Source organism: Martes martes (genome assembly GCF_963455335.1).
Source record: "Martes martes genome assembly, chromosome: 1".
NCBI lineage: Eukaryota > Metazoa > Chordata > Mammalia > Carnivora > Mustelidae > Martes > Martes martes.
This window is the reverse complement of record NC_137888.1, coordinates 3,272,402-3,285,369: the sequence shown is the minus strand read 5'-3', so window position 1 is coordinate 3,285,369 and position 12,968 is coordinate 3,272,402. Positions and strand designations below refer to the sequence as shown.

General features: G+C 57.9%; 1 protein-coding gene across 1 annotated transcript in view; it reads left to right on the top strand.

The window, feature by feature from the left end:
• UBASH3A (ubiquitin associated and SH3 domain containing A) overlaps positions 1–12,756 on the top strand; it is a 36,858-nt gene extending 24,102 nt beyond the window's left edge. Inside the window, exons 9-14 of the mRNA XM_080824684.1 lie at positions 2,184–2,306; positions 3,765–3,857; positions 5,901–6,045; positions 6,728–6,834; positions 9,341–9,450; positions 12,268–12,756. Coding sequence (XP_080680810.1) covers positions 2,184–2,306; positions 3,765–3,857; positions 5,901–6,045; positions 6,728–6,834; positions 9,341–9,450; positions 12,268–12,405 — 716 coding nt within the window. The 3' untranslated portion in view covers positions 12,406–12,756. The remainder of the gene's footprint in view (positions 1–2,183; positions 2,307–3,764; positions 3,858–5,900; positions 6,046–6,727; positions 6,835–9,340; positions 9,451–12,267) is intronic.
• The last annotated feature ends 212 nt before the right edge of the window (positions 12,757–12,968 follow it).

Genomic DNA, 12,968 nt, shown 5'->3' with positions numbered 1-12,968 from the left:
GGGCTTGTAAATACAGCCCACCCACTAACAGTCTCTACTAGTGATCGACACCTGTACCAACGCACAGCTCTTAATGGAAAGCCCAGCACATCACAGTTTCAAAGCCACAGATAACTGTATAAATGAAGATATTGAATGAACATGGGTTCACAGTACCTGGGCTAGCTAAGCTCTTTTGGAATTCCTCCCGGAGCCCAGCAGGCTGAGAAGAGGGGGAAATGCTTAGGGAAAACCGTTGGTAGATGACCAGCACACACCGGGAAAATTCTGAGCAGATTACATCATGACCGAACATACCTGCAGGACCAGCAGAAGGGATGCGGTGGTTGTCTCTATAAAACTAGATCAATCAGAGACCCAGGAGAGAAACCACAGGATGGTAAGTGCCTATGGATGGATTGGCATTCACACCAGCAGTTGGAAGAAACGTTCTTGTAAGACAACAATGACTGAGACCACGGACTGAAACGGCCCCTGATGTCCGTGTGCGAGTGGCGGTGTTGGTGTGAGGACCAGTCCAAGCCAACCAGCTCCAAAACCAGGGATGGGACATCATGAAAAGAGGAAGACTATTGGTCATCCAAACAAAAGCCCAGGTCACCTACAGGGGAAAGGACTTTAAAGGTGCTGGAGAGTCCCAGCTTGAAGGAGGCTCCTGGTGGTTCCTTGCACCAGGCAGAGTGGCCCTGCAGTGAATACTAATGGTCTTATTTGTCTGAATTCTGCATATTGTGTTACAGTGGGGTGTTTGGGGGAGCGAGCTGTCAGCCTCTCCTCTGACCCTTCTCATTTCGGCTCACTTCTGGGCCAAATTCCCACACCTCATACAGCCCCTCATTTCTCAATGCTGTTGGCCAGGTCACCCCCATGTCTGTAAGGTTCTTCAGCACCAGAACCTAATGTTGATCCAGATCCTTGTCTTCTTCCGAGCTCTGCTCCCCGCCTCTCACAGACAGAGCATCAGCAAGGACGAGAGACCGACGCGGAAGCAGGTCGACCTTTTGTGGATCACAGATGCCTTTGAGAAGACAACACAGTCCATGGATCTTCTCTTGGAAAAAACAAAAACCAAAAAAACAAATTCCACTTTTCCCAGTGAACACAATGTGTATTTTGGTATTTAAAGAAGGCCTTTCTTCAAACAATGTCTCTGCCAATGGATATTCCAGGGAGGGAACTTTCAGGAAAATCGTGCACGGAGCCGGAAAACCAAGGCATTGAAAATAGCAGGCTGCCTCCCTGGTTTGTGAAGGGCTGGGGGGCTGTGAGCAGGGCTGGGCTGGCACCCTCGGGCAGGGCGCGTGACAGGCCCTGCCCCCCAGGTACAGCAGGTCTCAGGAAAGGCGGCTGGGCTGCAGGAACCCGCTGGCAGCCGGCAGGTTTGAGGCTGCTTGGGAGAACGTGAGGGCTGGACATGGCACCATGCCATCTGCAGGGATGGTGGATAATTCGGTACAAGATGTGGCCCGCCACTTGTCGACACTTACCTGAGCCGGGCCCTGGGACCCAGGCGATATCGCGGGGACTCCTGGAACAGCTCATCATTTCCCCCATTTACTGATAAGGCAGATTAAGTCCATTGCCTCTAATCACGCAGTTAGCAACCCATGGTGGCAGGATTTGCGCCAGAGTGTCAGGTCGTAGAACTCAAGGTCAAACTCTCCGAAGTCTCTACACGGAGGGTTGGGGGAGTCCCCGCGGGTCCTCCTGATTTCCAGGCGCACCCCAGCAATCGGCTGAATAATGCAAAATGCAGGAGCATTCGGCCGTGGGTCCTCCATCCCCGGAGACAATATGGCACACTGCCAGCTATGGGGACACACAGAATCTCACCTCTGTGATTGGTGCCAACTTGGGATTCCCATCAAGTTAAGCTCAGTCAGGAATGGAGACACTCCATTCTTAATCAGGAAAATTGCATGACTGAATCTTTGTTAGAGGTCATCAGGGGACAAAGAGGGTCTCACGTACCCTGAGGTGAAAACCTGTGTTTTCTGTATTTGAGGAAATGCATGAGGCAACTTCTCTCCAATGGAATCCACATCACAGAGCACATTCCAGAAAAAACACAGCTGACGACAATTTAAGGGAAAACCCCGCTTCCGATACGGGTCTCTATCTTGGGGGATTTAAAGATGCGATAAGTTGGGGACCTGAATGCCTGGTGCTTATTTATGCTTTAGGGAAATACTACCGGCCAGACCTCAACTTTCCTTACAGTCTGCCCAGAAGGAGGAACGGAATCAAAGACTTTGAGAACGACCCGCCCTTATCATCATGTGGAATATTCCAGTCCAGGATGGCAGGTACGTGTGGGGACAGTTACCGTGATCACAGCAGCGGTTGTCACTGAGCCCTAGCTACATGCCCACTCCGTTGAGGAGGACACTGAGGCAGGGCTCCGTCGGCCACATAACCAAGTGCCGACACGGAGTGACTTCTCCAACAGGGACGCGTTCTCTCTCAGTTCTGGAAGCCAGAAGTCCAAGTTCCTCCGGCGGCCGTGAGGGCATCTGCTCTGGGCCCCTCCCCGTGGCGCATAGACACGTCCCTCTGTCCCCACCGTCTCTGTGTCCAAAATCCCCCTTTCACAAGGACACCGGTCAGAATGTACTAGACGCCACCCCCCCCCCCAGTGACCCATCGTACCTTGGCCACGGTTATGAAGGCGCCATGCCTGAGGAAGGTCACACTCGAGGACCTGGAGATCAGGACCCCAGCATATGAATTTGGGGGACACAGTCCAGCCTGTGACGCCTTCCTCTGTAGCCTCACTGGCCTTGGCACTGTGCATATATCCTACTGAAAAGACCCCTTCCTTCCCAAGGACCAGGCTGTCTAGTTTTGTGAGAGGCAATGTGACTTCCAGGCTTGTCTTCCCATGAGCCTCGGGTAGCCTTGAGTTCCCCGTTGCTACAGCAACGCGACCTTGAAACGGCGCCCTCCTGTCGGCTCGCGGATCCCTGAGGCAGAAGCTCGGGCAGGCGAGGCTGGGTTCTGCTCAGGATCTCACAGCCCGAAAGCCAGGTGTCCGCCGGGCTAAGTGCCCATCGGGGCCTCTCGGAAGCAGGTCCAGTTTCCCCCAAAAGGCTCTGGGGGGGGATTCTGTTCCCTGCAGTTGGAGGACGGAAGCCCTCATTCCCTTGCTGGCTCTCTGCCAAGGTCCGTGCTCCGCTCCCACGCCCCCCACATTCCCGGCCACGTGGTCCCCTCCATCTCTGAAGCCAGCGGTTGGAATCTCTTGCATGTCGAATCCCAGGAGTCTTTTGAGAGAGAGAGAGAGAGAGAGAGAGAGACAGGAGGGGACGTGGGGACAGAGGGAGAGGGAGAGGGAAAACCTTCAGCAGGCTCCGTGTTCAGTGCGGAGCCCGACACGGGTGGGCATCGATCTCACAACCCCGAGATCACCACCTGAGCCAAAACCAAGAGTCAGACCTTAACCGACTGAGCCCCTTGGGCACTCGAATCCCCCTCCCTCTGAATCTCTCTGACTTCTCTGACAGCCGGAGGAAAATCTGCTTTTAAAGGGCTCACCTGAATAGGTCAGGCCCACCTGACCCTCTTCTGCCGTGGGACACAGCACAGTCCCAGGAGGGCCACTTCATGTCCCCATGGCTTCCAGCCACACTCAAGGCGGTGATACAGGCGTGTGCCCCAGGGGCGGGAATCTCGGGGCCCCTGAAGACCCCGCCTCCCTCAGGTACTGAGCCACCCATCGGAGGCTACGGTTACGAAGAGACGTTTCTGCACCTGCTGTTTTCCAGGGGAAGCGCTACTGGACAGTGGCATCAGAGTCGCCTCCGTCTTCACCTCCCCGGCCCTCCGCTGTGTGCAGACAGCCAGACACATCCTGGAAGGTCAGTGGGAACCGCAGGGAGGTGCTCGTGTAGCCTTGCCCTCAGGGCTGTTCTCCAAGGGGAGAGGGAGGTGGGCGGGGCAAGAATTGGATGAGGGGCGGTGAATGGCCACGGAAGTCCTAAGACGGTCATGGAGCAGCCCTCTAAGAGGTAGTAACACGCACTGAGCCCCCAACATTTCTGGAATGCCAGGATTGTCACTGAGTGCCAGGAGCCTGTCATCACACTGTCCACCTTTGGCCTATGTCCACCGCGTGTTTAAAAAAAAAAGTCCGAGGAGGGGCATTCAGAAACCCAGACAGCTGGGAATGGCCGTGGTCCCTTCTGAGCCCCAAGCCCAGACTCTGGCCAGGGCAAGGGGATGGGCCCCCGGGAGCTGTCCAGCACCGTCGAAGGCTGACGTCTCTTAGGCAGCCACGGGCGGGCCTTTCACAGCTTCTGCCGGAGAAGGGCAGCCTGTTTGGGGGCTTGTTCTGCATCTCCCGCTGGACCCCTGCCTTCCTTGTTGGGGGCGGTGGCGTGTGGTGTAGGTCGTGGTGCAGGAGCACAGGTCGAGGCTCCACAGCGATCAGACGGAGGGCAGAGCACGTGGACACAGACGCAACAAGGGTGCCAAGGCGGGGGAGGGCTTGCCTCCACGTTCTCAGAGACAGAGGGAGCCAGGCCACCAGCTGAAAGTGAGAAAGGGAAGGCCTCCTGAAGGTTTGGGGACACACGGAAGGTATGACATGCCCATCAGAGAGAGGGGCCAGGTCAGGGCGGGGAGATGGAGGATGGCCAGTGGGCAGCACGGAGAGCCCACTGAGGCCGAGAACGTGAGTTTACACTGAGACCCGCCCACCGACCGGGCCTGGAGCCCTTCCTTCCGGATGCAGACGCAGAGGAGCAGGGGAACAGCTCGCTCTAATGAGGGGTGGGCTTGAGAAGCGAGATAAAAAGTTCTCAAAAATGGTCTCTGGTGGGGGTAACATCAGTGTCTGCCATATGGTCTGTCAGGGACTCGTGGTCAATGTGCAGAATGTCCTTTCTGTTATCGTGATGCCTGATAAAGGCGCCAGTTCGTAAACCCTGTGTCCCTTCAGAGAAAGGAGGGCACTCGGCCTTCGTCCTTCGTCCTGGGTCCTGGAACATGACTGACCTGTTTCCCGACTAGCACCTGAGATGCTAACCTGCTACCCTTAATTTCAATGCTGTGTCAGTGGTCGTCCGGAGGGACCATTTCCCAAAGGGCGACCCACAGAGCCGTGGCTGCCCGATGGCTGCACAGACGGAGTGGCCAAGCCCACTGGGGGACTTCTCCTACTGCTCCCTCGTGTGACCTGTACACAGTGGACACGGGCCCTCCACGGGCTAGCGAGAGGCCGCGAGCCGGGTTAGACCCTGTAACTCCCTTTTATCCACGTGCTTTGGCGCAGGGACCGGTTCCATGGACCTGGACTGCGTTTGGGGAACGGATTTTATGCCCAGCGTTTGAGCTGAATGACATCTGCTCCCTTGCAGACAAAAACACGCAGGTCTTCTTGGCCCCGCTTGCAGGGATGACCTTCTGCCGCAGGTGTCCTCTTAGCTGAGGGACACAACGCTTGGGAAGGCCAGCTGGGGGAGGTCCGGGGGTTCCGAGAGACAGCTTCCTCTGCCCTCGGCCTTCTGCTCGGTCTGGGGTGTTGGTCGGGATGGGGCCTCGGCGTGACGGGTGTGCACCTCCACCGGCCGTGTCTTCCCGGGACTGCCGGGTTGGCCAGTGGGGTGTGCTCTCACTCTTGACCGAGGACCAGACCCGGAGCTGGTCCGGCTGCAGGGCTGTGTTGGACCATCAGAGTGAGTGCTGGGGTGAGCCCGTCGCCAGTGGAGTCCCCCAGCCCCAGTCCCTTCCCGATGGAAAGCCATGACCACACCTCAGTCACCTCCCAACCACTCAGTGGTTTTTGACTCAGAAATAGCACAGCTACGAGTAATCACAGAACAGTATTTGCCAAGTGGTGGGGGGGGGCACATTTTTAAGGATGTTTTCTGAGGATGACAAACACTTGTGTTCGGATTCAGAGCTCAAACTGGAGAAGAGAATCAAGATAAGAGTGGAACCTGGGGTCTTCGAGTGGACGAAGTGGGAGTCCGGCAAAACCACCCCGGCTCTCATGACCCTGGACGAGCTGAAAGAGGCGAATTTCAACGTCAGCTTGGAGTACAGGTACGCCCGTCCTCTCGCGTTCTGCCGCGGCCGGGCGCTTCTCTAGTTCCTGCTCAAGAAGAAGTATTCCTGACACCCGCTAAAGACAGTAAGCAAGACGGATTTGGGGAGACTGCTGCACTGGGGGGTTGTCACAGGGGAGCAGAATGGAACTCTGCTCTGACACAGCGAGAACGAGTGGGGTTGTTGGCCGGGGAGAGGTGGGGGGTGGAAAGTGACGAGGAGGGTGGGCAATTCTCCATAAACTGTCCTAGCAGCAGCCGGCTGAAGGCAGGCCAGAGTGACCGGACATCACCTGGGGGAATGGGACATGCGGGGGACTCTCAGCTATCATGGGGAGCCCACATCACTGTGTTAGTAAGAGTCTTGCTAAAATTGACTCTGCACAGTTGGACACGGAAGCCCAGTGGTCGGCCTCGTGAGACACGGGCTGGAGGAGCCTGGCTAGGGCGCGTGGTCAAGGGGACAAGTTTTGTCATTCTCTGCCCGTGGCCGACTCTTCGCCATCACAAAACCCTCCGGTGTTCAATGAGGGCACTTTCCGGAGGTTGGACATCAGCCTTTCGCGGGTTGGGGACCATGAGCAGCCTTGAAGCAGGGCTGTCCTGGAAGGGTCTCTCCTTCGCCAGCTGACCACATGGCGAGCGGGCCAGCGTGGCAGGGTCCTCTCTCCCTTCCTTAGGCCTGCGTTTCCCCTCGCCTCCCTCCTGCCGGCTGAGAGTTACGACGAGTACGTGGAAAGGTGTGCGGTGAGCGTGGGACGGATCATTAGCGCCTGCCCTCGGGACGGTAAGTGACTCCCCTGCCCCCCTTCCTCCATCCCGGGGATGGGCAGCCTCCCAGGGGTTGGGGTCTTACCCCCAGAGTGGAGACTGGCCGGTATTGTGAACCTAGGAACACCCCCACCTCCTCTGCCCCCCAACCCCAACCAGCATGTCATATGGCAGCATCTACCGTAACGGGGTGCATAAACACATCTCCCCTGGGGTCCCCAATTCTGAGACTGAGAGCCGATGGGGCCCAGGACAGCAGGTCACCACAGGCCACACATGTCTGCTTCCTGGGAAACAAGAGACCAAGCATGGAGGACCCAGAGGTCAGGCCACATTTGAATGCCTATTGGCACAAAGCATCTGTATACAGAGACGGCTGATACCCTTAGAAAAATCCGAATGTGGGAATGCCTGAGAGATTGAGTGGGTCCTGTTAGGTGGGACAGTGGCGGGTTGGGTGTGGGAGGGCGGGAAGTTCTCACGGGCAGGGGCCGCCCTGAGTAGAGTTTGAAATACCGTGACATCGGGGACAGCGGGGGAGGGGCAGGGAAGTGTTCCAGGAGCACACAAGGCACAAATGTCAGCCCGTTGCGGCTCCGGGAGGTGTGAGGCCCACCTTGGGGCCTCTTTGGGCTTCTCTGAACGTGTCTGTAGTAAAAAGTTAAAAACTAAGCATTTAAAAATTTAGCTTAGCGAGGGTGTATGGAACACCGCACTGTGTCAGATGCCAAGTGAGACACCGTGGTGGAGATCTGAGTGAGGAAGGCGCGTGCTCTACCCTCAAGGCGTTTGAGTGTTGGTGGGGAAGGTGTGCAGCATCTGTGATATTAGGGGTTTTGAATTACACCAAGAAGAGTCCCGGAGGTGGTGAGGGACCAGCAGACCCCCTTCCCTGCCCAGGGTCCTTTCGTCCTTCATCCCAGAACCCCGGGGTGGAGATGTGTGTGGGCGGGGGACGACCATCTCTGCTCTCAGGGAAGAACTGAGCCCCTGGTCTCCCCGAGAGTCCCTGGTGCACAGGGGGACACGCATCCAAACATCCTGCGGGAAGAGCCCCAACCTCGCCTCTCCAGCCCCCCAGACACCGCTGGCACGCAGCTGCCTTACGTGGCCTACTTCGACCGGCGGGCCTCCTGGGAAGCTACTTTTGCAAACCGCACCTTAGTGACATTTAATCGATGACCAAAGCCCTGTTCTCACATTGACTGCCACAGAGCACGGAAGGACAGAAGATGACATCAGAGCCTTGCACTGCACAACCGGGTCCCTCCTCAGCCCGCCACTTTCCAGCCGTTCATGCCAAGCCTCTGTCCCGAGCTGAAATGCAGAGGCCGTGGGAGGCTCTGCCCTTCTGAGGAGCCCCTACAGGGGTGAGGCCTTCGGAAATGGGGATAGAGATCTGCTTTATCAGTTCCCGCTCCCACTGAGCACCATCTACGCGCTGTTCACTGCAGGGCACACAGCCCGTCAGTCCACAGGGCCACACGTGTGACACAGACTGAGCCACGGGACAAGCAGGATTTGGAAGGCAAACAGTGACCCAGAGGGGAGAGCGTGAGCAAGGCGGGAGGGTGGCCTGTGTGGCAAGCTATGGAGGAGGAATGAGAAATCCAGGTGGGCTGGAGGGTGAAAGCCAGCACCTACCGGTCCTCGGGCAGCGAGCCCTCCACGGACGTCATCTGTTAACTGTTCACCTTCCTGTGCGGTCTGTGATGTCACCGCCATGTACCGCTCATGACGCTGAAGCTCCGAGGGCTGGAGCGCGCGTGCCCAAGTCACGTGCGTGCTGAGAGCATAGGCCGAGTCCAAGCTGCGTGTGCACCTCCCGGACGGCACCTGGCCGCCGCACCATGACTTGGGAAACCGAAGATGCGCGAGTGGAATGAACAGGAAATAACACAGGACTATTCTGTCAGGGCTTGGGTGGTCCTGCTGGAGAATGACAGTCGTGTTAGGAGGCAGCGCGAGCAGATCGTTCTGTGTCAGCCGTAGCCCTCCGAGGAAGCCTGTCACCGGCCTCCCTCCTGCAGGTGAGTCTGGGGGGTCCGGCCAGGGCACCTCCCGGACTCGCCCTGCTGGGCCAGCTCTTCTCCCCCACTCTGCTTCTTCCTCGAGTCAGTCACGCTGCCAGCAGGAGACACGCTGCACCTGTGGACTCGGAAGGCTCCTGTAGAAGCGAGAGGCCTCGACGGGCTCATGGTGGCCAACCGGCTGATGATTCTCTAGCTAAGAGACCCAGCCTGGGCAGCAGCCGCCACAACATCCTGCAAGAAGTGGGGGCCTGGATCACGGCACAGTCCCATCCCCAAAGCTCTTGGCAGGTGCCACCCCAGACCACGGATGTGATGCCCCACGTCCATGTCCACGTGCCCACGTGGCTACCTGTCATGTCGCTTCCTCCCCGGGCTCTCTCAGGCTGCGTGCGCCACAAGGTGGCTCCCCCTGGTAATGCAGGGGACACTCGTTCTAATAGAAGGCACTCTCCGTGTCCCCTCTGACCCCGAGTGTGCTTTCCCCCACAGCGGGCGTCATCTTGATTGTGAGCCACGGCTCGGCGCTGGACTCCTGCACGCGCCCGCTCCTTGGGCTGCCACCCCGGGACAGTGGAGAATTCGCCCAGTTAGTGAGAAAGGTACGTGCCTGCCCCTTTCTCTTCGGGCCATGAAGTCAAGCCTGCGGAGCCTACAGGCTCATCACACTTCCTTGTCAGAGTGGAAACAGGCATCCGGGCCACCCAGGGCAGCAGGGACCACCCTGCCCACCCACTCTCCTGAGGATGGGCACACCTGCTCTTCTGCACAGGGCAGCCCTGGGCAGGGGACGGATGGGAGCAGTTTACCATCTTTATCATCACCATGGCAACTTTGGCCATTTGCTGCCCACATTACTATCATTATATATTATTGTTATTACAAACACTAAGATACAGTAATGCCGTGGAGCTCCGGTAGTAGGGACAAATGGTCCTGCGGGGAGTAAGCCATGTGGACACCAAGAGAAAGAACGAAGCCTGGCCTGGCTTGTTCTGGGAGCCCAGGGGTGGGGGGGCAGGAGGACGGAAAGGAACCTCTTCCTTTGGAGTCAGCCCGCCAAGGAGCCTACAGGACTCGCTGTAGCCCGAGTGCCTGGGGCTGGGCTGGGGCTCTACAAACACTCGTAGGTAACCAACATGTAGGGAAGGACCGTGGATGCCGGGGCTGGACGGGCTCTGCAAACACTTGCAGGTAACCAACATGTAGAGAAGGATAGCGGGTACCTTGCACCCGCCTGTTGACCATCACCCGGCAACCCAGAGGCAGTTTTATCCATTGGTGAGATGAACCCAGGGAGGCAAACTGGGGGCTCAAACCCACCCCCTGCTCCGGCCCGGAAGATCTACTCAGGGCCAGATTTGCCCCCCGTCCGTGGCCTTTGCGTCAAATGAATCAGTTGACCGATGACCTTGAGGCTAGGAGTGCAGTGTGTGGACAATACCCGTGATGGGAGACGGGTCCCTGAGTCGGTTCCTTGGTGCGAAATTGTCACAGGACCGTGAGCGGCCACAGTTTGGCCACAGAGGAGCAGACCCCAGGACCCCACCTGACAGCACCAGCTCCGAGCCTGTGCAAAGTCCTCGGCTTTCAGAGGCCGCCCTGCCTGCCCGGTCAAGCCCGGTCCTCCCTTGCGGTGGGGGGTGGTCGGAGAGCACTACCTGCGTGCACCTTCTCCCTTCTCATTCAGTTTCCTCTGGACCCGTGTGAATGCATGCGTCCCCTCCAAAGTGTCTCCGAGGTGGGGTTTACAACAGTGACCCAGACATCCCAAGCCCTCTGGGTCCTGGGCCCTTGGTGGACCGCTGAGTATAGGGCTTGAGCCTGCCCGCCATGCTGGATGACGAAGGAGTTTCCTGGGGCTTCTCCTGGTGGCCCCTGCACCCCCTTTCCCCAAGCATTGTTCTTGCGGATGTCACTATCTCCCTCCCCTGTCCTCCCGCGCTGCGCGCTCCCAATCCTACACCCTTCCCGGGCTGTCCTGGGGCTCCCGGACCCCCGCACAATGGCCAGTAGCTGACAGAGCCGCAGATTTGGTGCTGTTCCAAAACCCCACTGTCTCCGAGGCCAGATTCCCACCCACTCCCCTGAGCCTTGGCCTCCCCTTCTCAAGACGCCAGCCTTAAACTTTGAAATTCCCGTGACCTTCTACTTCTTCTTTTTAAGATTTTATTTATTTATATGACAGACAGAAATCACAAGTAGGCAGAGAGACCCACAGAGAGAGAGGAAGGGAAGCAGGCTCCCCGCCGAGCAGAGAGCCCGATGCGGGGCTCGATCCCGGGACCCTGGGATCATGACCCGAGCGGAAGGCAGAGGCTTAACCCACTGAGCCACCCAGGCACCCCTCCCATGACCTTCTTATCCTGACACTTTGGTGTCCACCCCACCCCCTCCCCAATAGCTGAACTTGCCTGCACGTATCAGACATTTACCAAGGGGCTCTGGGGACACAGGCCTTCAGACCAAGGACAGGTGGAAACAGACCGTTCACAACCCTCCCCTCGCCCATGGCACTGTGCTGCCCCACACATACACTCACACGTGCACATGTGTGCACACACATGCACGCACACATACGTATACACATGCACGTGTGCACACATACACACAAACATGCCCACATGTACGCACACTCACACATAAACCCACGTACACATATGTATGTGTGCGTGCATACGCCCGTGGACCCACATGCGCGTGCACACACACACACACACACACAGACACACGTGCCCACACGCCAGGTCTAAGCAGGACAGAGTTGTCCTGAGTCACCACCAGCCTCCACGGGGATCCCCCCACGTGTTGGCATTTCTGCAAACTTTGTCTCGTTGAGGAATTTCTAGGCATCCAAAGCGAGGGAAAGAGGAAAGCAAAACATGCAAACACACCAAAAAAAAGCCTTAAAACCAAAAATCTACACAAACGCTTTGCAGACAAAGACGTTGAGGTCTAATTCACTTGGGTGGTTTTTCTGGGCTCTGAAAACCATGCCAGTATCTCCTTGTGACGCCGAATTTGAGAATAGCCAGTCAGTCCCCAAGCAGTCGCTGGGGCTTCTCAGCCTGGACGCTGCTGAGTTCCGGGGCAAGGTGCTTCCGTAGTGGGGGGGCCCCGGGCCGCTGTGCCTGTAGGACATTAGTAGGGTCCCGGCCTCTGCCCCTGCCCACAGCACCCCCGGCCTGACAGCCAAGAGCGTCCACAGGCATTTTCCTCGTGCATGGGGGTGGGGGCACGGCGCCCGCCCCGGACGGCTGTGTGAGACGTGGCCGCCGTGTTTGGGGCAGCGACGCCAGTGTGGGCCCATCGCACCCGCCTCCCCGGCCCAGCAGGACCTGTCGGCTGGGTTTAGAGCGAGCGTAAACTCCATTGACCTGGTGTAAAACATTCATAAGCGATTGGAAACCCTGTCCTAGATTCCTTCCCTGGGCATGTGCTTCTGTGAGGAAAACCGAGAGGAAGGCAAGTGGGAACTGGTGAGCCCTCCCGTGAAGACGCTGACCCACGGCTCGAACTCGGCGTTTAACTGGCGGAACTGGCTCCCGGGCAGCTAGGAGCCGCGCTCCCGTGTCCTCCGCGCCCCCCATGGGAGCTGTCGACGCACGAGATGCACTTTTGGACCCCCGGATGCTGGCCATCTGCTGTCGCCTGTGCAGCGGCCACCGGTGGACCGTGACCCCACTCAGGCAGCCCTGGTAGCATGTGAACCCACCACGTGGCCCGGAGGGAAGGAGCCACGGGGACCCACCATGGAGGACTAGAAGGACGCACCCACGTTGTTTCCTGTGTTCTGATGCGTCGGGTTCCCTGCCCTGTTCCTAGTTCCATCCCAGTCACTTTGTGGCTCTGTCCACACAGGCCGAATGGGGTCTAACATTCAATAAAATGGAACAAGAAACCACCCGAGAGCTTGAAGGTGTGGAGCCGCGGCTCGGCGTCCCTCCCCAGGTACGAGTTTCCCGCCGCTGCTGTAACACATCACCACGGAGTGGCAGTTGGGGACGACACAAATTTTTGATCGCACGTGCACGGATTAGTTCTGTTACAGCTCTGGGGGTCGGGATTTCTGAGACAGGTCAGCGGGTGGCATTCCTCCCAGAGGCTCCAGCGGAGGCCC